The sequence below is a fragment of the Castor canadensis genome, chromosome 1, assembly GCF_047511655.1.
Source record: "Castor canadensis chromosome 1, mCasCan1.hap1v2, whole genome shotgun sequence".
Classification (NCBI taxonomy): Eukaryota; Metazoa; Chordata; class Mammalia; order Rodentia; family Castoridae; genus Castor; species Castor canadensis.
The window spans coordinates 132,071,724-132,094,618 of NC_133386.1; the positions used below are offsets into that span (position 1 = coordinate 132,071,724).

At 56.1% G+C, this 22,895-nt stretch overlaps 1 protein-coding gene across 4 annotated transcripts; it reads left to right on the forward strand.

The window, feature by feature from the left end:
* The first annotated feature begins 1,274 nt into the window (after positions 1–1,274).
* Wnt11 (Wnt family member 11) lies at positions 1,275–20,963 on the forward strand. 4 transcript variants are annotated; one of them, XM_020182591.2, is made up of 6 exons: positions 1,275–1,612; positions 5,189–5,368; positions 12,364–12,599; positions 14,173–14,450; positions 17,024–17,316; positions 20,204–20,963. In XM_020182591.2, the coding sequence occupies exons 2-6, from the start codon at positions 5,286–5,288 to the stop codon at positions 20,376–20,378; spliced, it is 1,065 nt and encodes a 354-aa protein (XP_020038180.1). In that variant the 5' UTR covers positions 1,275–1,612; positions 5,189–5,285; the 3' UTR covers positions 20,379–20,963. The 4 variants fall into 4 exon arrangements, with proteins under 4 accessions (XP_020038180.1, XP_073938746.1, XP_020038182.1 ...); XM_074082645.1 differs by lacking the exon at positions 5,189–5,368 and having other exon boundaries at positions 1,408–1,612; positions 20,204–20,961; XM_074082641.1 differs by lacking the exons at positions 1,275–1,612; positions 5,189–5,368 and adding an exon at positions 13,673–13,810 and having other exon boundaries at positions 12,516–12,599; positions 14,173–14,286; positions 20,204–20,962.
* Positions 20,964–22,895: the final 1,932 nt, after the last annotated feature.

Here is a 22,895-nt window from a genome sequence, read left to right on the forward strand (position 1 = left end):
GAGCAGCCGGGAGGGGCCAAGGCTGGGCATCTCCTGGCTTCCATCAATCCCATGTGACATGGGAAGTCACTATTCTCCCACCTGTTCATTGCAGGTACGACTGGAGTGGACTCTGAGCTAAAGAGACCTGGGTTCTGGTATTAGCTCCAGTGCTTGCGAGCATCTTCCTTTTGAGCCTTCGCTTTCACATCTGTAAAATGGAGCTACTAATCCTGACTGTGGAGAATGTACAGGATTTTGAGGGATTGTATTATTCCCATTTTATGGGTAAGAACACTGAGTTTCAGTCTAAGCTTAAAATAAAATTGGGCAAAAATCAGTTTTGGAACCCAAAATCTATATTGTGATTTCAAGTCCCTTTCTGGAGCCAGTGGATTTCTGGCAGAAGCATTGTTTATGCAAATGTATGGGATAGCGTCTTAATTAGACAGAGGCCAACTAGAATGGCTCTGAGCCTGGTGACTCTGGTGGCCAGAGTGAGTCGGGGTAAGGGAGCTAAGGACACTTTGTCCCCAGCCTTTGGGTAGAACAGTCTTCTTTTTCTAATTCCTAAATATCCCACTGCCTTCTGTCCTAAATTGCTATTTCTCTTTGTAGTAATGGGCTAGATTATCCTTGAGAACCTTCTGAGGTTGGAGCCCCTTAGACGGGAGACAGAAGTCCAAGGAATCATAGCGCCTAATGGGCAGTTAGAAATCACAGGGTCTCCCCGAAGGGGTGGGGAGAAGGGAGCTGTGGCTGGCGCGCAGGTCTGGTCAGGGGAGGCCAGGTGATGGGGGAGAGTAGTTCAAGCCCCACCGGTTACACCTCACAGGAAACTCTCTCTGTCCACTTTAGCTTCTGAAACCTGTGCTAGGGGTTAGGGTAGGGGGTTGGTGCCCAGAAGTGTCTCCAACAATCACCCCAGCGGCTAGGATGCCTGACCAGGCTTGGGGACCACTTACAGTGCGCTTCGCAGAGCTGAGTCCCCAGCACCTCCTTTCTCCTGAGAGGTGCACCTAGTGATGCCAGGGTCCAGACTCAGACCCAAATCCGACTTCCCTCTGGCTGGTTAAGGTTCCTGAGAGGATTCGAAATGGGCCTTACTTGCGCCCGACTGACACGCAGTAGGCATGCAACAACACTCCGGCTATGTGTACTGTCACCAGGTGCGAAATCTCCTGGAGCGCAGGGCGGGCGCAGCGGGTCCCAGGCGTCAGCAGGAACCACGCCCCCGCCCCCCACCCCGCATGCCCAGGCAGCCACCCGGTGGGGTTTCTGCGCGCTGACGTGGGCGGATCAAAGAGGCCGCCCGTGCCTTATAAAGCAGTTGGGGCTGCTTGCGCCGCAGATCGCGCCCGGCCCAGGGAGAGCTGCAGCTAGCAGGGAGCGCCGGCCCCAGTTGCTAGAACTCAGCGAGAGCAACCCGAGTCCGCGCGTGGGTCCGCGCGGCCCGGAGTCGCCCGCCGCTTGCCAGGATCGCCCGCGTCCTTCTCCGGCCACTCCACCAAGAGGGCGCCCTCTGCTTGCTCTGCCCAAGTGCGCTCCAGCCCACAGGGGGCCGCGCTTGCCGCTCCCAAGGCCGGCGAGGGCAGCGGGGCACGCAGGGCGGGTCCGGAGAGCGCTCGGAGAGGTGAGCAGTGGTCTCCGACAGCAGGAAACGCTCATCGGGGACCCTCCAGGGCTGGGAGTTCCCGAACCCGAGGGACTGTCCTTCTCGCCCCCGCCGCGGACTCCTTGGGCACCCACTCCCGGGGAAGCAAACCAAGCGCTCCTCATACCTCCCTTCCACCCCACTGCAGAGCGCTGAGACCGCGACCTGGGGACAAGGGCTGGAAGGGGATGCTAGACTGGGTGGGCTGCGCAGTTCCCGCGACACTCCCCAGCTCTCCGGCCCTGTCCCCCACCCCAGGACTCGACCCCCTCCCTCCCAGTCGGTCGGCTGATGAGGTCATGCCCTAGCCATCCCGAGGGTGGGGGGACTTGGATCCCGCGTTCGAGGGTGTGTGTGGAGAGGCGCGAGAGGGTGGTAAAAGGCAGAGAAATTCGGCAGACCCTATCAAATCCGGAGATAGGGAACGGAATCCTTGTTCTGAAAACCGCTCCTAAAGTCAGCAGGGGTAGTGGGGGAACCGAGTTTGTTTACAGACCTGAGCTCCAGGCTGGGGGGGCGGGGACGAGGAGAGTTCTGTCCCCCGCCCCGTGGCAAATCTGGAGCCGCCTGAGACATCTGGCTGAGCGCGCACAAGCCCCACACCTTCCACCCGCGGCGCTGAGGTGCCTCGGTGTCCCTCACAGCCCTTGGGCGCGAAGGATCGGACTCCAGGGAAGTAGTGGGAGGGATCCCGATCTCCCCACCTTTCCTTCGCATTTCCAAAATACCGCGTCTCCGCGGTGACGCGACGAAGCGTCCGCAGCCCTGCGGACAGATCCAAAAAGACTCGCGCCTGGGGTCAAAGCTGGGTTGTGGGCCTAGGCTCGCTCCGCCCTGCAGGTAACCTTGAAGCCGTAGCTGGGCGTCCCTGGCTTGCCCGATCCGCTTTGAGAGCGGCGCCGCCGGAGCTCCTGCACCGGCCGGCTCCGACTTTACTCGCGGTGTGGACACTGTCCCAGCGTGTGGCAACAGCTCCCGGCCCAGCACCGGTGCGTCGGGGTTGCGAGGCTCTGTTACTCCTCGTAGGCTAGTCTCAGAGGGGAGGCTGCCCCAGGGCCGAGGTTTCTAGGGACCTCCTCAGCCCAAGCTTTTTATGACCACCTGTTGGAGCCGCGGGGCTGGGGTGACTGCGGTCGCGGTGTCCATCGTGTGCACAACCTGGGACGGCCCACTCCGTCTGTTGCAGGCGGGATAGCTTGGACCAGTTGCCCCGCGGGGGGAGGAAGGGACGTCTCTCTCTCCATAGAACTGCGCTTTGACGCCGGCCCACTACGCGCCTGGCTCAAGGGCAGCCCCGCGCCGGGCCTGAGCAAAGCTTGGGCAGTTCAGGGCTGACCAAGGCAAGTGGGTGTCTTATAGAATGACTAGGGCCGAGAGGGCACTCACTTTACACTTCACTCCATCCCTAAATTGGGACACTAGGGCCCAGGAAGAGGAGCGGGCTTGCCCAAAGTCCCACCGCGCGAGAGGCCCCTGCAGATCCCACTTTGTACCCCGGCTTAGCGCCCCCTGGCGGGCCGGGGGCTCTGGGAAGCCAGTGCGACCTTATCCTCAGTACGCAGGCTGAGGGTGACCAAGCAGCCGGTGTGGCTGTCCTGGACGTTCTTACTTGGGCCAGAAATAATCTGTCAGGACCCAGAGGCCCAGGCCGAGAGCTGCCTCCTCCGGCGACCAGCTGCGGTGGTGAAAGAAGGTCTGGGACCACTGGGGTCGGTCCCATAGAGCAGGGAGTAGCTGGAGACCCGGGTCCCCGTCCATTGGGTGACCTGGGCGACTTCTCCTTTTCTTGGGAGAGTTGGGACCTTGAGCCTCCTTCCTCGTGCAGCCCCTGCTCCCTCCCCACCCAGGAATTCTGGGCGCCTTGCGGTGAGCCTACGCTTTAGGAGGAGGGACAGTGACTGAGTTTGATTCTCCCCCCCCCCCCATCCCGCGCATCCAGCAGGTATTTTTTCTCGTTTTGGGGAGAGACCCCAGCCTGAATGTCCGTGCTGGAACCCTTAGCTGGGGGACTCTGCGGAGGGCTGGGGCGGGGGGCGGGGAGGAGAGTAATTTTTCTCCTTGCCTTCCTCTGGGCTATGCTGGAAGGAACCAGAAAACAGGGTTTCAAACCGGTGTGTGTGTGTGTGTGTGTGTGTGTGTGTGTGTGTGTGTGTGTGTGTGTCGCATGAAGCGCGCGCGCGCACACACACACACACACACACACACTCTGGAACAGGTATACCCAATAGTGGGAACAGGCAGAGGGGAGCGCAAAAGGACTCATAGGCAGTTGGGAGGTGGAAAGATCTCGGGAGATGCGTGGAATCCAGTCCGTTGTCGTTATAGAAGGAGAAACGGAGGCCGGGGTGGTTGAAAGCTTCCCCAGGTTCACAGAGTCAGATAAAAAAGCGCTGTTCGCGTTCCAGCGCCCCCCACTATGTCTGGAGCCTCCTTTTTCCAACTCCGCAAACCCTTTAGAAAGGAATCCCTTTGTCTTTGCTCCTCAGGAGGGGAGAGGGGCTGGGGCTGTGTATGACTTCGGGCGAACGCCAGGTGTTGGTAAATTTGGGAGAAGCTGGGAAGGGAGTTAATGAGGTGAGAATGAAGAGGGGGAAAAGCCGCAGAAAGCCGCTCTGCGGGCTGCGGGCGGGCGGGGCAGAGGTTCCTCTGCGGCCCTCGGGCGTCACCTGGCGGCCGGAGGCGGCATCGTGCTGGCCCCGAGCTTCCCCTGCTCGGCCAGGGCCAGGAGGCCAGGACCTGGCCACTAATGTGGGGTGGCTGACTCGGAGGTCCAGGACCCTGAGCAGCCCTCCATGTGTAAAGAACGTTGCCATCCCATTTCTCATCCTCCCCTTCCCAGACTAAGAAACCGATGCCCACAGCGAGCCCCCATCTCTTGTCTTCTCCCAGTCTTTATCTCACCGGATACAGGTAGACATGAGAGCAGATGGCCCAGCACCGACCTGCCGCTCACTAGCTGAAAGCCCATTCACATCTCTGGGCCTCAGTTTTCTCATCTGTAAAATGGAGGCAGTCATGGTACCTATCACAGGGCTGCTGGGAGGCGCAAAGGCGATCATGTGTTAGAACGTTCTTTATAAAAAGATGAATTGGTCCCAGATCACCCAGGTCACAGAGTGGGGCAAACAGACTTGCCAAGACCATAATAGCTAACAATGCATATTGCGGAGTAAGAACCCAGATTCTGGGCCCCGGATCTACTGCCCCCGCCGGGGATCCCTTGCTCCTCTCCTTTCCATCCCTCCGTCTGTGTGACCCGCTTCCTCTCTCTGCTTCAACCTCGTTCACTCCTCTTCGCTGTCTCTGCCAGGTCTCTCTGGACGTCTCTGGTTCTGTCACCCTCTGCCCTTCCCGGGCGGCCGAGCCCCGGGCGACACTAGGGCGGACATGCACCTAATCCGAGCCAGACGCTGGCGGGTCCTGCGCGGTGCGGGACGGGAGGGGACGCCCGCCGCGCTCGGCCTTCCCGGTCCGACCCCTCCTTTGTAATTTGAATAAAACGCCTCCCCGCCCGCGCGCAGCCTTAACCCGCCGCGTCGCTCTCCCCGACTGCAGGCGGCGTGCGCGCAGGACCCGCGGCGGTGGCTTGCAGGCGGCGGGACTTCGGAGCGGCTCCTGCTGGGTGCGACTCCCGGGCGCGCCCGGCGCGAAGATGAGGGCGCGGCCGCAGGTCTGCGAGGCGCTGCTCTTCGCCCTGGCGCTCCACACCGGCGTGTGCTATGGCATCAAGTGGCTGTGAGTAGGGACCCTGAGTCCACGCCGACGGGCCTGGGGCGGGCGGCTGGGGCGGCCGGGGGCGTTAAGGGGGCCCCCTGGATTGGGCGAGCGCCAAGACTCAAAGTGGTTTTGGGGTCGTGGGTAAGTCATTCTTCTTAAGCCTCAGTTTCTTCCTTTGTGAAGTGCTGTCCTTACCACCACCACCACTGCACTCCGCCGGCTTGCGAAGTGGGTGAGGGAATTGTCTCATCCTGGGCAGCTGAGGGTTGACAAAGGCCACAGAGGTGCGGCTGGTCTTGGCTGGGCTGCTGGAAAACCACATCCTGTCCTGGGGACGCTATCAAGTGGGTCCGCTCGCGGTGGCACTCAGGGGTAGCTCAGGATCCTTTGCTTGTCAGCCTCCTTGACCCTAGCTGGAGGTCTACAAAGACAGTCTTGACGCCTCCACCTGGGTGACTTTGGGGACGTGTCACTCCACCCCTGGAAGCCTCAGCGTCCTAGGTCTATCGGGGCAGGATAACACTCTCTGGGTCACTCAGATCCGATGAGCAGAGGCTCCTGAGAGGTCCTTCCACTGTTGGGGGTTCGCACATGTGCTGGGGTTCTGTGGGTATAAACGATCACTGGGGAACAGTGCTGGGGTGCATACCTGGTTCCACAGCAGCACTGCCCTGCTCCCAGCTGCTGAGGAGTGCAGGGCAGGGGAGCGAAGCCCAGCCCCTTCCTGGGCCACCCCAGAGATAAGCCCAGGCTGTAAATAACTCCGCAAGTGTCCAGTGCCCTAGGAGAGACCAGCGTCCTGGTGTGGGGGCCCAGAGGTCGCTCCTCCCTGGTGGTTACAGAGGGAGAGTTTGGCAGGTGGGAGTGGAGGGGAGGAGGGAAGGCTGGTGGGGGGATTCCCGGAGCAAAGGGCCAGGGGTGGAAAGTCCAGGACAGGATGTAAGCCTGGAGTTGGGGCAGGGGCAGGGAGCCTGCAGATAAAACAGCAGGGGGCAGATTATGGGGGCTGGGAGGGGCTCTGAGGAGGGTTTGTGGATTAGCTGGAAGACTGGGTGATAGCACTGGCCGCCAGCAGTCTTGAGGTCACTGGCCCTGCCCTTCTGGGCCAAGTTATTGATTAATTCATGACTCAAGAGAGAACCCCATTTTCCTGTACATCTTGGTTGCAAGGAGGAGGCTGGTGGGTGGTCTCCAGCCTTGGCATATGGGCTCCTCCCTCGTGAGTTTTGAGAAACCACCACCCCTCCTGCTGCAGGACACCCATGTTCACACTTCCAGCAGGCAAGGCTCTGAACAGTGAGGGAAGCCCCCTTACCCACCACCACCATTTTACAAACAAGGAAATGAGGCCCAGCGAAGGAAAGGGTTTGCTGAAAGGTGCAGGGGGACTCAGAGGCTGAGAACTGGGCTTGAATGACATTTGCTGCTTATAGAGTTCTACTCTACAAAGGGAAAACTGAGCCTCTGAGACCCATGGGACTCACACAGCCCTAAACTGGCACATGGCAGGGTAAGTGGCTCCTAAGCCCAATTCCCAGCTTATCCCCACTGCACAGAACAGACTATGACACAAGTGGGCGCAACTTGGCTTCTGCTTTAAAGACGCTCCCAGCCTCTTCGAGGAGATGTGTGTGTAACAGCACTGGGTGGTGGGCCATGGTCTGTGTCCAGGTTGAGGGAGCTGGAGAGGGCCATGTAGGAGGAACAGCACCTTAGAGAGACCAGGATCCACAAGCACCTGCTAGTCAGTGTCCCAACACAGTTCTGGGAGCGACGGTCACCAGGTTTGTTAATACTCCATATGGTAGGTGATAGTCTTATCACTACCATTTTACAGTGAGGAAATTAAGGCACAGAGAGGGTAAGGAACTCCTCCAAGGTCACATGGCTAATTCATGATGGCTGCAGGATCAGAACTCAGGCAGAGGGCAGTTGGTCTCCATGAGGCCAGCCCTCAATAATGGTTGAATTCTTTCTAGAGCTGAACATGAGGTGGAATTTAAGAATAGCAGTGTGTGTGTATGTGTGTGTGTGTGTAGTAGTAGTAGTAGTGGTAGTGTTTTATGTATGTGGTTTTATGTAAATGTCCTGATCTGTGCTGTGGTTTCTGCTGTTACCCCTCCCCCCTCCTACTACTGTCCCCCCCCCCCCAACCGCTGCACACAAGAAGAAATAGAGGCCTGGGAGTTCTTTAACCAGCAGGACTTTTCGGCCAGTGGGGAATAAAAGTGGGATTTGAGGTGGGCTGCCTGGCTGAGGCTTGTTGGTGGCAGGAAGCCCACCCACTGTTATCCCGGAGGATGAGTTCTGTTCTGGGGCAGTTGTTCTGGGCTTTAGAAAGTGACCTGGAGATCGAAGGGATATTTCACACAGGAACTGAAACCAAATGTGGCTGAGTGACCTGGGGTGCCCATCTGCTGGGCTCTTGGGACAGTCTGAGCAGGTGGGTTGGGGGTAGGGGAGTAAGGCAAAACCTGACTGCCCAGAAATAACCTGAAACCTTCTGAAACTTACTTTCTAAGCCAGGTGCTGGGAGAGCACCAGATCAGCAAATGGCTAATCAGCACCCCCTTGGCTGCCCTGATAGAAGGGCAGAGTGTGGTTCATGACCCTGTGAACCCCTGTGGCTGCCTGATGAGAGAAAAGGCCCAGGCTGGGTGGGTCATAAAGGTTATCCCCTTCCTGGGCAGTGATGAAACTGTCACTCAGCAGGGGTGGGGCCTCTCGAAGGTTCCAAGTGACTCTGGAAGGGACGCAGCTGCTGCAAAGTGGAAGGGAAGGAGCACCAGACTGGGTGTCTGAGTCCCAGTCTGAGCTCCCCCAGGTCACCTGCCACCAAACGGGCCTTGGCCAAGACCTGCCTCCCTATGCCTCAGCCTCTGCAGCTGGGGTGGACAGAGTCCTGGCCTGGGATCTGGGAGGCATGTCTTCCTGCTCGGCTCTGCCTCTGATGGGCTGTGTCTGGGCCAGTCCTGCCCTTCTCAGGCCTCAGTTTCCCACTTGCACACAGGGAATTGACAATGCCATGGAAGTTGCTCACCGACTGTTTGATTGGCAAATCTTGCAGGATGGGGAGCATAGGGAGTTGGCATATGTAGGCCCAGGCAGGGGGTTTCTTCTGAGGCAAGGGCAGTGCTTTCTAGGCAGGTCTACATCTGCATGCCCCAGGCCTTTCATTCACCTCAGTTTCACTGCAGTATAGTGGTCCCTTGTGGCTCTGAAGAGGGACTAGGAGGACTTGCAGGCCCTATGCCCCTTCTTGAGCTGGTAGCTGCAGACCCCACCCAACCTGGTATGAGGGGAAGGACGGGCAGTCCTGAGGAACCCTAGTTCCTCCTACACCTAAGGGCTCACCAAAGAGACCTGACTTGTCATGGGGAAAGAGTCTCCCCAAGGCCACCCCAGGGGCAAATGGAAACCTGCAAGGGGTGAGCTTGCCTGATGGGCCTAGAGCCCTGACTTCTGCTCTCCCCAACTTCCCTCGTGGGCCCAAAGGGTGGTGGGCAGGTGGTTCAGGGAACAGGATCTCCACAGACTCCACTGCTCTCCCACCGTTGAGTCAGTAGAGTCCACAAAGGCAGGACTGTGGGGCTTCCCTGGGCAGGATTTAAGGGTCCCTATTATGGCCACAGTCATGCTAGGATCCTCCTCATCCTAGAGGTGTAGCTGTTGATGTCAGGACCCACCCCCAACCCAACTATGGCCTTCTTTCCATCTCTCTGTGCGGCATAGGCAACGGGCTAATTCTGAGTGGGCATCAGAGGCTTGTGAGCCCAGCTCTACCCAAGATGCATCTGAGTGGATGAGCTGGTACCACCCAGCCCTATGAGCTGCAGGACTGCAGAATGACAATGAGCGAGACCTTGGTTCAAGGCACTTAAGGCCTGGCTGCCAGGTCAGAAACTCATCATACAGCCTGTCCCCAGCGTCTGGAGCAGAAGGATGCTGTGGGGGGCAGGTTCAGGAGGGGAGCCTTTCACAGAAGCTGGCCTTACCTGAGCCAGGTTCCCAGAAGCTTCCTAGGTGTAGGAAAATAGCTCATTGATGGAAGACTGGACAGGGAGGGCAGGGAGGGCTTGCCACAGAACGCCAGCTGGAGATGACATGACCCTGCCAAGGCCTTAGGTGTGGAGGGCCACCTAGACACAGAGATGGGCTGACAAATGGAAGGGAGAAGGAGGACTGTGGCTTGGTGGTGGGTGGAAGATGAAGCCATTTCCCTAGCTGTGTTGCCCGAAAAGGTTCTCGCCATTGGAGCAATGGACATGAGTGCTAGTGGACTAGGAAACTGAGGCTGGATAAGGGGAAGACTTGCCCAGGTCATGTGGTGGGTGAGTGGCTGAGCCAGAGCTTGAACCAGGAGGGCTCCAACTCCCCAGTGAGAGGAGCCCGTGGGACTACAGAACCCCTGGCGCGGCAGCGCCTGTGAACTCTCTGTTCCCTCCTGTCCTTTCCTCCACCCTCTCCCCCACATCCCCACCCCTAGATAAACCAAAATGTTTCCAATTAGGGGTCTGCTGGAGCAGGCAAGCCTGGAGAGATGTCCACACCAGTGACTCCCCCACTTTCCTCCTCAATCCTGATTACCTCCCCAAAGGGGATTTAGTTAGACTCGGTCATTACCACTAATCACCAGAGGACCACATAGCCCTCCCCTGCTCCTGGGCTGGCCACTCAGGCATTCCTGTCCCAGTCAGCAGCTCACTGGGCCCCTCTACTACCCCTGGCTCCCACCTCCAGGCACCTCCAGAACAGCTTCCTTTGGTCTTCCCACCGCTTCCAAAGCCAGCCCCAACTGGGAGGTGTCCTCCCGGCCAGCTGGGGAGGCTGTTGCCTGATGGCTTCAGAGAGGAAGCTGAGACCAAGTGGCTTAGGGGTTTGCAAGGACCCCAGTCAATGAGACAGAGGCACCAGGAGCACTGGGTGCCCCTCCCTGAGAGCCGCCGGACTGCACTCCACAGGAAAGGCTCAGCCTCTATCACCCTGCTTCTCAGCTGAGTGGGAGAACAGAAGGCCGTACCTGATTGAGCACCCACTGGGCCAAATGTCTGGTCTGCTGTCACTCTTCTGATCCTCTATTTTAAATGGCGAAAACTGGCCTGGGGGAAGGATGCTGGCAAGGGCGACAGGCAGAGTGGGCTCAGGACAGGCTGTGTGGACAGCCTGGTGCAGTGCAGGGAGACCCGCAAAGATAGGCCACACCCACCTGGAGGGGACAGCCTGCCAAGGAGAAGGGCTGGACTTGGGAGCTGCTAGACAAATGCTGGGCTGCCTGACTTCAGTGCTGAAGCTGAGCCATGTACACAGGGAGGGGAACCATGCTAGTCACCGAGAATACATGGAGGTAGACATTTGACTCTGTATGGTCAGAGCCCACCCAGTCAGGTCTGGGGGGGATGCAGACAGGCACCCCAGAAGGTGAGGCTAGTACCCCAGAATGGTTCCACTAAGGCTCACTATTTGAGGCCACTCTGTGGCAGGCTGGTTCTGGATGTTGGTGCCCAGACACACCCAGCATATCCTTGATCGTGGTTTATGGTGGGTATAAGCCAGGGCCACAGGGAAGGGGGACTGACCAGAACACCCACAGTCCATCTCAGGCAGACTGGGTTATGGTGTCCTCACCACAGACACTGGGCCAGGCCCTCTGTCTTCTGCCTGCCCTCTGGGTCTATGGTAGGTTTATGTATTTGGGGGGGTGGTTATATGGTGGGTGGGGCATGGCAGAGGGAGAGACAGGAGGAAGTAAGCCAGTACTGGTACTTAATATAGTACACAGTACCTCATTCAACCCTTGCCTACACTTTGTAGTTGACACTCAGAGAGTAGCAGTTTCCCCAAAAATGCCCAGCACAGAGTTCAGGTCTGTTCACTCCCTTGAATCCAAGATTCACGTGGCACCAAGCCTGAATATTACAAAAGCCTGGAATTCATTATCTTGTTTAAGTTTCTCCATAGCCTTCTGAAGTAGAAATGGTCATTATAACAGATGAGAACCACGAGGCCCAGAGAAATTGGGTCACACAGCTGCTGTCCAGAGGAAAGCGTATGCTGTTCCTTTTGACCAGCCCAGAAGCTGGAACAGCTGGGACTTGCTTTCTCTCCAGTCATTAAACTAGGTTCCCCTGGAGAAAAGGATCTATGTCATGTTCATTACCAAAGGAGCCTGGGAAGTCTCAGTGCTTAGTAAAGAGTTCTTCTGTGAGTAGATGGAGTTCATTTATTCATTTGGGTGAAGGAAGGGAAAAGGCATTCCCGCCATCAGGACAACCTTGGGCAAAGGCATGGTGGTAGGAAAGTCCCTATCCCACTGGAAACCCATCGTGGGAAATACAGTTTATAGGTACAGACACTGAGGTCCAGAGAGAAGCAGTGATTTATTTAAGATCACACAGGAAGATAATGGCGAAATCTGGATTAGATGCTGCAAGTTTTCTAAACTCTGGATCATCACAAAATTGGGTGCCCTTTAACGTTTCAATGGCAATCCCTTGCGGGGACATATATGAACTTTACGACTTAACCAAATGGGTTTGGTAATTACACGCAACAATGAAGTTCCTAGCTCATGTCTGTACAGTGATGAATCAATTAGTCATATGGGTAGTTATGATTATAATAATCTAACAGTTAGCATTGTTTCTGGCACATAGCTGCTCAGTGCTGAGTGGATGTTGATTAAAAAGTAGTAATTCACAGCTGCATGAGAACTGTTAGGCAATGGACGAGCTGGCATTCTGAACCTCAAAAGTGTTTCTTGTTAGTACAATTTCCATACACCTTTGGTAGGATAGGGGTTATGATCCTATGCATGGCTAGGGCCCAAGACCCAGAGAGGGACAGGGACGTGCCCAAGGTCACACAGGGGCGGGAGAGAAAAACCACTGCTCTGTCAGGTGGGGCTTCCAAGAACGGCCCCAGGGTCTACTGAAGGGAGGGCTGTACCAGTAGGACGGTGGAGACCCCTCGCCCTTCACATCCTGCCTTTTTTCCATTATTTTTGGGGTGTGTAGAGCACTGTCCAAGACGCCGGCGGCCCTGGCGCTGAACCAGACACAGCACTGCAAGCAGCTGGAGGGCCTGGTGTCTGCGCAGGTGCAGCTGTGCCGCAGCAACCTGGAGCTCATGCGTACCATCGTGCACGCCGCCCGCGAGGCCACGAAGGCCTGCCGCAGGGCCTTTGCCGACATGCGCTGGAACTGCTCCTCCATCGAGCTCGCCCCCAACTACCTGCTTGATCTGGAGAGAGGTAGGGGCTGGCTGCGGGCCGCTGCATGTCCGAGGGAGGGGGTGAGTGGGTCCAAGCAGGATCTGCGTGTTTGGATAGGTGGATGAATTCAAGGGTGGATGGATTCATAGGCTGTGGACGGATGAGTGACTAAGTGGATGGATACGCAGATGAACAAGGCACGGCTGGATGGACGGATGGACCATGAGTCATTCATAGATACAGGTTTTCAGGCATGAATTAGTGAATGAATAAACACCGATGAGTGAATATATCAGCGCAAATGAATGAAGGAAGAATGATGGCCGTGCTGCCCAAAGTGGCTGCCTGCTGAACTGAAGGCCACACGTGAGGGAGGCTCCTGGGAAGGCAGCATATATGGACACCTCTGTAGAGCCGCCCCCTGGGGCAAGGAGGTGGTCCCAGGAGGTTCTAGACATGGCGGGTGGAAATTGCTGCGATGCACATAGCGGTGGAGGCAGAAGAACAGCTGTGAAGCAGACTTCCTGGATGAGATGGGTGTGGGGCCCCTGGGGAAAACAGAGAGGCTTTTTCCAAGCACAGACACCCCAGTGGGTCTCATCTCTGCCCTGCATGTTCAGAACTCTCGTGGATCCTCAGTGTGGCAGCCCTCCTTCCTTCCCCAGTTATCTGAATGTCAGGGTAAGCCTACCAGGGGGCTGTAATCACTGTGTTCAGCAGTGAAGGAAACTGAGGCTCCAGAAGGTGAAGCAACTGCTGGTTAAGAGACAGAGCCAGGGCCAGGGCAGCAGGGCTGCTGTCACTCTGGCTGTCTTCAAACAGAAGAATTACATTGTCTCAGGCCAGGGCCTGTTATCCTAGCACTCAGGAGGCAGAAGCAGGAGGGTATTGGGCAACCTATTTTTTCCATAAGAAAAAAAAATACAAGAAAAAAGAAGCGTGTGTCTCATTGTTCTGGAGGCTGCAAGTGTGCAAATGAGATCTCTGCAGGCCCCAGGAAAGGCTTCTATGCCTGTTCCCAGCTGTGGTGGCTAGGGGCATCCTGGGTATACTCCGACCTCTAGCTGCATCATACATCTCCTGTCTCAGTTGTCATAAGATGTTCTCCCTAGATGTGTGTCTGGGCCTCCAGCATCCCCTCTACAAGAGGGCACCAGCGCTTGGCCAGGGTCCACCTGATCCAGTGTGACTTCATCTCAGCAGGGTTACATCAGCAAAGGCCTGATTTCCAAATAAGGTCACGCGCACAGGTACCAGGGATCAAGACTTGAATGTTTCTTGTGGGGGGCACAACTGAACCCCAGCACGCTCTCTGCACACTCAGCTGGACATGAGTTCGTGGAGGAGCTGGGGTCCTGGGCCTTCATTCATATAAGCAGCTCTTGACACTGCCATGTGGAGCATGGGGCTGAGAAAGCAGGGAGGATGTGACCTTGGGGTACAGGCAAGAGTGGCAGGCTAATGGCCCCAGTGTAGTCCTCCACCACACTGGTGACAGTCCCTGCCCCTGCGTGGCCCCTCTATGAATGGAGTGAAACAGAAGGGCCTCAGGCCTGGGTTAGTTCTATCCCTGGGTCCACCACCCCGCTGACCCGCACCTCTCACCCTACAGGGACCCGGGAGTCGGCCTTCGTGTATGCGCTGTCGGCCGCCGCCATCAGCCACGCCATCGCCCGGGCCTGCACCTCTGGCGACCTGCCCGGCTGCTCCTGCGGCCCAGTCCCAGGTGAGCCACCCGGGCCCGGGAACCGCTGGGGAGGATGTGCGGACAACCTCAGCTACGGGCTCCTCATGGGGGCCAAGTTTTCCGATGCTCCTATGAAGGTGAAAAAAACAGGATCCCAAGCCAATAAACTGATGCGTCTACACAACAGTGAAGTGGGGAGACAGGTAACCACCCACCCCACCCACCCCAGATGCTGCGCTTGTGCCAGTGGCCAGAAAAGGGCCTTGCTGGGCCCTGGTGAGGGGGCGGGGGAGGACCAGCCCTGACTGCCCACACCCCACGTGCATACCTTGCGATCTCCCTCTGCTCTTCCTCCTCCAGCTGCTTGGGTTTGCCTGGTCCCTCCTCCTCCAGGGAGGTCCACAGAGATCCCAGTTGTCCCTCTGTGTGGAAGGAACCCTGAGCTAGGAGTCAGGAGCTCTGAGCTCTGGTCTTGGCTCTGTTTCACTTGACACTGACTGAATGGCAAGTCACTTCCTCTCTGGCCTCAGTTGGTCCTGTCTATAAAATGGTGATTGGATGCTCAGCCCCCACCCCCAACCCCCATGATCCTTAGCCCTTCCTCCAGGGCATGGAAGGGGCTGTGGGCCACTGAGCCTTACACTAGGAGTTATCTACTTGGATTTAACAGGAAGTCCCTTCCAAAAGCACCCTAACCTCTTGAACACCACTCTCAGGCATCTACTATTTCCAGTTTTTCACTAATTCTTCATCTATTGCACAAAAAGCTAGGAGAGTGTGTGAGCGAATGACTAGACCTTTCTAGTTTTTGAAAATTTAAAACTAACTCATGCCAATCCATGGCTCAGATACTGCGCTGGACGCTTAATTGATTTTCTTTTCCATGGTCCACCAACAACTCCAGGCAGGCTCTCTCATCCCCTTTTCACAGATGGAGAAGGGCCCCAGGAGGCCAGTGTCCTGTGCAGTGGCATCTCCCACATCCCTTAGCCCATTTTATAGAGGTACCAGGTGAGGCAAAAGGATGTAGGTGTCTCAAACAAGGACATACAGCTTGAGGGAGCCAGGTCTATGAAACTCCATGTCCTCACTTCTCACTGGTCTCCCTTGTGTGAGGATTCTAGGATATTCAGGTCATCCTTGAACAGTCTGGGAATCTGAGGGCAATCACACTGTGGGTCTGTAGCAGAGCCTGGCCAGAGACTCAGCATTCCTGTCTCCCAGCCCTGAAACCTGCTCCTCTCATGGAATCCCAGTGAGAGTCCTTCACCCAACCCCACTCCCATCCCATGTCCAGTCTTGAGCCTCCTCTTGCCAGGGTACAGACCTTCCCTCAGCCCCAATGACAAGGGTTTTCAGCCTCAGGACACGGGTTCCTATCCCAACCCAGGAACCAGGCCTGGTTTACCTTCCCCTGATGACTCCCAGACCTGACACCTGCAGTCCTGTCTACTTTATTCCTGTGCCCTCTTAGGCTTCACTCAGCAAATTCCCGACTTTATACCCAATGCACTCCCTCGGTCCCCACTTCCTGTCCTGTGAGGGAGAAAGAACCCTAGGACCTTGGCTGGCTCCCCCACCAACGCACTGAGTGATATTGGGAGAGTCCATATCCACTCTGCACCTAGGTTTCCCCATCTCTCTGATGCAGCGGGTGGACCTAGTGACCCATGACCCTTATAGTCTGGGAGTCAAGGAAGGCTCCCTAGAGGAGGAAACATGGCTGATCGGGCTGAGAGACTGGGGAGTGGCAGGGCAGGCAGGAGGCAGGCCTAGGCAGGGAATCTGTGTCCTGTAGACAGGACTTGAAAGGTGGAAAAAAGCCCTTAGAAGGCCTCTAGTTCGCTTCTCAGGCATAAATGGGGAAACTGAGGCCTAGGGAAGATGGTGGGACCAATTCATCTCCAAAGCCAGGGATAGAGTCTGCCCAACCCCTAGGCCCACACTTCCCCACTCCCCACCACAGCTGTGATGGAGACTGAGTTTTCAAAGCCAGTTCGATTTAACTTTTATAAGCTCACAACCCCTTTCGTATATGTCATGTCATTTAATCCTTACAGGACTGATGTGCTGGCCCTGTGCCAAAGAGCACAGAGGCCCTAAGTGGTGATGAGCTTGCTAAGGGCCACCTGGCAGAAGCACTTCAGTGGAGGGGACACGCTAGCTGGGGGTGGCATGGGGAGGAGGGGCCCCAAGCACTCACCCTGCCTCTTCTTGCCTCACTCCTGTTCTCTCTTTTCCTCCCCAACCACCTTCCTTCCTGCTCTTCTTTGCTTCCAGCTTTTCGAGCAAGCATTTAATGAGCCCCAGTTTTATGGAAGAGAAAAGGTGTGGAAAATTAGAGGCCATCACTCTTGGCAGCACCCTCAGACATGGGTTTAAATCCCAGCTCCACAATTTTCTAACTGTGCAACCTTGGACATGAGAGTTAGCCTCTCTGAGTCTTCATTTCCTCTCTTTAAAGTGGGGAAGATAGTGAAAGGGCTGCAGTGGTGATAAAACCGTATTACATGTTAGTTATGTGGTATACAGTAGGCACTTGATAAGTGGCAGCTGTTATCCCTGCAAAGCCCACTCTCTTCCTGTCCCTCTCAGCTGTCCCCTGGGATGCAGCATGACCCAAACCCCTCTAAACCTTGGAGCAGATTGGTCCATCCCTGAGGCTAGAGTGGGTGGTGAGTCCCTGAGAGCATCCAGTCATGCGGTGGGGGCTAGGGTCCCAGGTAGGCCAGGGAGGGTGTCCTGCCACCCAATCCAACACTCTGCCTGTCTGCAGGCTCTGCGCGCCTCTCTGGAAATGAAATGTAAGTGCCATGGAGTGTCTGGCTCCTGCTCCATCCGCACCTGCTGGAAGGGGCTGCAAGAGCTCCGGGACGTGGCCACTGACCTCAAGACCCGCTACCTATCGGCCACCAAGGTAGTACACCGACCCATGGGCACCCGCAAGCACTTGGTGCCCAAGGACCTGGATATCCGACCTGTGAAGGACTCAGAACTCGTCTATCTGCAGAGTTCACCTGACTTCTGCATGAAGAATGAGAAAGTGGGCTCCCACGGGACCCAAGACAGGTAAGGGCTGCGCCAACAGGGCAGACACTGACCCCAGCTTGGGGCCAGGCATACAGTGGTGACTTGGTTCACATTTGAGGCATGAAGTACCTGTCCAGTGGAGGGAGGGAGCCAGTGGAATGCTGGGAGGAGATGGGAGGGCCCAAGGGGTCCCATGTAGAGCTCCTAGGAGAAGTGCCTCATGTACCCCTTGCCCTGGCCGAGACCTCTGGGAATGGAGGCTGGTGGGGGCCCTCAGCCCACCTTCCATCTAGATGGGAAGAGACAATGACTGTATAGGGAGACAGAGAACAGGAAAAAGGCAGCACAGTAGAGAACAGGTGCTCAGCAAATGTTTGTCAAATGAGCAGATGAAAGAGAAATGTCCTGCAACCTGCTTGTTGAGCAAAAGAGGAACTGAGAGGCACAAGGGGAAGTGGAGGCAGCAGCCAATAGTTGGCCATGCAGGAAGTCTGCAGAGCAGAAGGAGAGTGAGGTCTGCCTGGCTTCTCACTCCCAGAGGGAGGGAGCTCGCAGTGGTGGCTGCAGACCTACTGTCTGTCAGGTGGGGCTGGTGAAGGTCCAGGTGGGCAGCACTTCCCAAAGATGGTTCTGGAGAAAGCTAATCCTGAGACACTAGAAAGAGTTCTGTGATCAGTATGTCTAGGAGGCTTTCCTTGGCCCTCCGCAAGGTGCAAGGGCATATCGAAGGCCCTGGGGAAGCCACAGTAAAGGATCGATTAAGCTGGTATTTCCCAGAGGTGCTTGACTGGGGAACTCTTTTATTAAGGAGCCCCTAATAGCATTCCACAAAATTGGTGCTCAGCAAGGTTAGAGGAATATTGAGTGGAGAGCGGGTGTCTGGGAACATGTCTGGCACATAGTTGGTGCCCTGCCAGCATCTGCTTCCTCCGCAGCCCACGTTCCTGCCTCCAGGAGGGGAGGGTGGTTTGTGGCTCCATCCCCACAGGCCAGGGCAGCAGGCTCCGTGAGGAGGCCCAGGCTCCCATCTGGAGGCCAGATTGAGGGGGTTGGCTAAGTGAAGGTGGAACAGGTCAGGCCAGGGAGACAGGAAGGAGCCAGAGTCTGGGCTGGTATGAAGATAGGTGTGAGGAACTGGGGAGGGGAAGAAGATTCTAGAACACAGAGGGGCTGTGTGCAGCCCACTGAGGACCCCAGAGGGGAGAGAGGTGGATCGTGAGTGACTGTGTGTCAGAGAAGGGCACAGCTTTCTGGATTAGTGAGCTTGAACATGGCCATCATAGACCCGAAGCCTAGCCTTACTTTCTTAAAATGGGGATGACAGAACTCCAGGTTTACTTCTCCAGCATTACCTCTGGGCTGGGCGTAGGCTCCACCCATCTGCCAATCTCAGGCTGCCAGACCTCTTCCTTCCCAGCTGTCCTGCTGCCCTAGAACTTGCCCCATGCTGCTGATGGACAGGAACCCCACCCCACCTTAGCCTGCCCCCAGGTTTCTGGCCGCCCCTCTCAGGCCCTCCTCTGGGGAGGAGGCATCTGTGATGCTCAGCTTTCGCTGCAGTAAGAAATACCCCAGGGTCTCCATGGCCCTGCTTGCCCAGGAGGTGGGAAGAGACCACAGGAGCTCAGGTTGTACCAGAGGGCAGGAAGCCTAGGGTGGAGGAGAGCCTAGCAAGCCTGCCTGACCCAGCCTGGCAATCAAGGAAGGCTCCCTAGAGGAAGGAACATGGCTGATCGGGCTGAGAGACTGGGGAGTGCAGGTGTCTGCATGTTAAGGAGCTTGCAAAGTGTTCAGCATGTGCAGTTTGCAGCTGTGGAGGCTGGCTCTTGGCCTGGGGAAACTGAGGCCTCATCTGCAGTCAGAATGCCAAACCTTAGCCTTCTTTCCGTGGTTCTTCCAGAGGCCTGCAGCTCCAAAACCCACCCTCCTTCCCACAGCCTGTGCCACCACTTCCCAGGCATCTTGCAGTCCTTCTGGGGCCCACGGCCCCAAATACCCCAACTCCCAGCCCCAATCACCACCACAGGCTCATCTGGCACTGACTTTGGAAGACAGGCCTTCAGACACTCAGGTCAAGGGTGAAGTATTAGAAAAGGAGCTCTGCTGCTTTCTACCGCACAGGAAGGACTAGTCGGCCAGGGACTGGCAGATGGGACTGGGGACATTTGTGGGTGGTGAGTGACTAACCAAAGCCTAGAAAAGTTAGGTGACTTGTCTTAAGTCACCAGCCAGTGAACAGCAGAACCGGGATTGGAACCTAGGTCTGTCTGGCCTAGGGCATGTGTTCTTCCTGCCATTCCCCCCTGCCTCCTGCATGGTCCCACATACAGGCTACCTGCTAACTCCCTGGAGCCTCCCCTGCTTTCCCCTGGCCCCTTCCAGCCCAAGCCTGACCCCCTCCCAGTCTTCTCCTGGTCTCCCTGCCCACCCTACCTTCCAGCTTAGCTCTCACTAAGCTGACACCAGGTCCTGTGCCTTTGCCAAGGCTGTTCCGTTACCCCAACACCCTTCCCCTCTCCTGGGGTTAGCCATCTTACTTGAACTCACCTAGCTGACCCCTCCTCTTCTGGAAGTCTTCCTGAACACTCCAGACTCTCTCAGCCTGTGGACCTTGGCAAGTCCCCTCACTGTTCTCAGACTTAGTTTCCCCCATCAGTAAAGATGAAGATTGGATCACTGGAGGGAAGGCCACATGGACACCTGGATGCTGGGCCTTCCAGGATACACACCAGCCTCAGTGTTTCCATAGACGCTTATTGGAAATATAAGGGAAATCTAGGGGTACCCTTAGGTAAGAGGATCACCCCAATTTCCCTAAAGACCACACCACTTTCCAGAGTGACATGGCCAGTGAGCTGCCTAGCAGGGGTCACAGGAGCACTGTGGGGTGAAGAGCACTTACTGACCTCTGCTTCCCATCCCCCAGGCAGTGCAACAAGACATCCAACGGCAGTGACAGCTGCGACCTCATGTGCTGTGGGCGTGGTTACAACCCCTACACAGACCGCGTGGTCGAGCGGTGCCACTGCAAGTACCACTGGTGCTGCTATGTCACCTGCCGCAGGTGTGAGCGCACGGTGGAGCGCTATGTCTGCAAGTGAGGCCATGCCCACAGCCTCTCCGCAGGGGCGCACTGAGCACCCGCGTGACCAGCAGGGACCTGATGACTCCCATGGACTTTCCCTGCAAATTCCAGATGCCAGGCGTGGGAGGAGGTTTGTGCCGTGTCTCCACTTAGATGTCAGGAACAGAAGGCCTGGTTGCCCTGAAAGGAGGGCCAGGACATCAAAGGAAACCGGCAGGATTAAAAATAACCTGGCATCCTGAGGCCCTGGAGTGCCACATGCTGCCTTCCAGGCTGGCCTAAGAAGCCTGCAACGAGGGATGGGCAAGACTGTGCAGACTTGGCCTTTCTGGCCCAGAGAGACCAGTCTTCCGGAATGTTCTGCAGGGCCCTGGGCCCATCACATGGAACCACTAGCTTGGGTTGTAAATGTTTTTTGTTTATTTGTTCTGTTTTGTTTTCTTTTTTTTCCTTTGGGATGTGGGAGCTACAGAAATATTTATAAAACATAGCTTTTTCTTTGGGGTGGCTCACTTCAATTCCTCTTTATATATTTTATATATATAAGTATATATATATATATATATAATGATCCATATTTTAAACAAGCTTTTTAAACAGCTGTATGAAATAAATGCTGAGTGAGCCCCAGCCCGCCCCTGCAGTCTCTGGCCTCCTCAAGTAAACCCAGCAGTTCTGGGGCTGGCAGGGCGGACTCTCTGGTTTCCAGGCAAGGCGGCTTCCCGATTGATGTCCCAACTCCCTCCCATTCCCCCCACCCAGCCCTGGCCCCACTTTCCCTGTAGAATCTCTTGGTCAAGGGTGAGGACAGGCGTCTTGAAACATAAACCCAGCTGGCAGCATCTTTGTTCCTCAGGGATACACAGGCAGGCACTGCATAGCACAGCCAGCAGGCCATGTGGTTAGACCTGCTAAGCCAGCTAGCTGCAAGAGGAAAGCCACCCCGGGATGCTGGGAACCTCAGGGAGGTGGTGGCAGACCAAGGCTCCAGCTAACCCTTGTGGGTTTTCTCTGCAACCCTGGGAAAAGAAAGGAGGGAGAGAGGGAGGGAGGGAGGAAGGAAGGAAGGAAGGAAGGAAGGAAGGAAGGAAGAAAGAAAGAAAGAAAGAAAGAAAGGAATTTTGCCATTTGTAATACAGGGCTGGTGGTGAGGAAGGCTGGGAGGAGAGAAAAAACCCAGCCTCACACGCTTGGCCCAGGCTGGTGACTGAGAAGCAGTTGGATTCTGGTTCTGTATTGAAGGTGGAATCAACAGGATTTTTCTTTTTTAACATGGGGTGAGGAGGCCCAAGAAGGACTAGCAGGGTTTAGGCGGGAGCATGGAGGAGGATGGAGGGACAGAGCGTGAGATGGGATCGAGAGAGGACAGGGGTTCAGGTTTGGACACATGGAGATGGAGATGTGGGTTAGGCTCCAAGTGGAAACACTGAGCAGATGGGCAGACAATCGGGTCTGGAGTTCTGGGGAGAGGCCAGGGCTGATGAGAGATACATTTGATGTCATTGCCAAGTGGAGTGAATGGGCTCGAAAAGTTCAAAAGCCTGGGGCACTTCCACCTTTCCTTTACATGGAGAGATATAGAGGAAAAGGGGTAAAGGAGACAGAGGAACAGGAAGAAAGGAGACAGGAATCAGGTGGGGGTCTTGGCAAACTCCCAAGGGGAGCAGGAGGCACACTGGCCCCCTCTGAGCCCCTGCCAAGCGTTGGGTAGGGGAGTTCCTCAGGCCTGGCCTATGGAAGGTACCCCTAAGATGGAAGCAGTTATTAATCACTTCTGTCTTGCTCTGCCTGTGGGGAGACCCCACAAAACCAAGGATGTGAGAGAATGTTCTAAACAGTTCCTCTGTTTGGTTCCCACACATGCTGAGAGCAAGGGACTAAGACAAGGCCTGGGGGAGAGAAGAGCCTGGGAGAGGATTTGGTGAAGTGAAGCAGGGATCTCTGGAGGTGGGATGGCATGGAAGAACCCCTGGGGCTGGGCCTGTCACAGGGTGGGGAGAGGATGGGCATTTGTGGCCATTCTGAAAGCTCTGCAGAAAGCTTGCAGTGGGGGTGCCCTAGTGGTAGAATCACAGGCTGGAAGGAACCTCAAGATAAGTCTTCTGGTCTCCCTTCCATCTTTTTTGTGGATGAGGAAGTCTGAGATGGGAGGGGCTTTTCCTGCAGTCACAGCAGATAAGGGGCTGGGGGCAGGGTGGGATCCTTCCAGGGTGACCAGGCTAGTATCACTGCCTCCATTTTTCCTAGAGTGTGCTCCTTTTCAGGCCCAGGGCTCATTGGCCCCATGGCCCTCAAACCAGTCCCAGCTCTCAACTGGCATGCAAACCCATCTCCAAACCTCAAGGGACTCTTTCAGCCACATTTCCTGCAACTCCCCAGGCATCCCTGGGCTCCAGACACAGCAGAACTCTTACACCAGTGACTCGCAGTTGCCCACCTCTGGGCGTCTCCTGGTCCCTCAGCCCAGAATGCCAGTGTGCCTGTTGAAATCCCCTCCACAGCCCTCTCTACAAAGTCCTCCCAGCACTCTTGA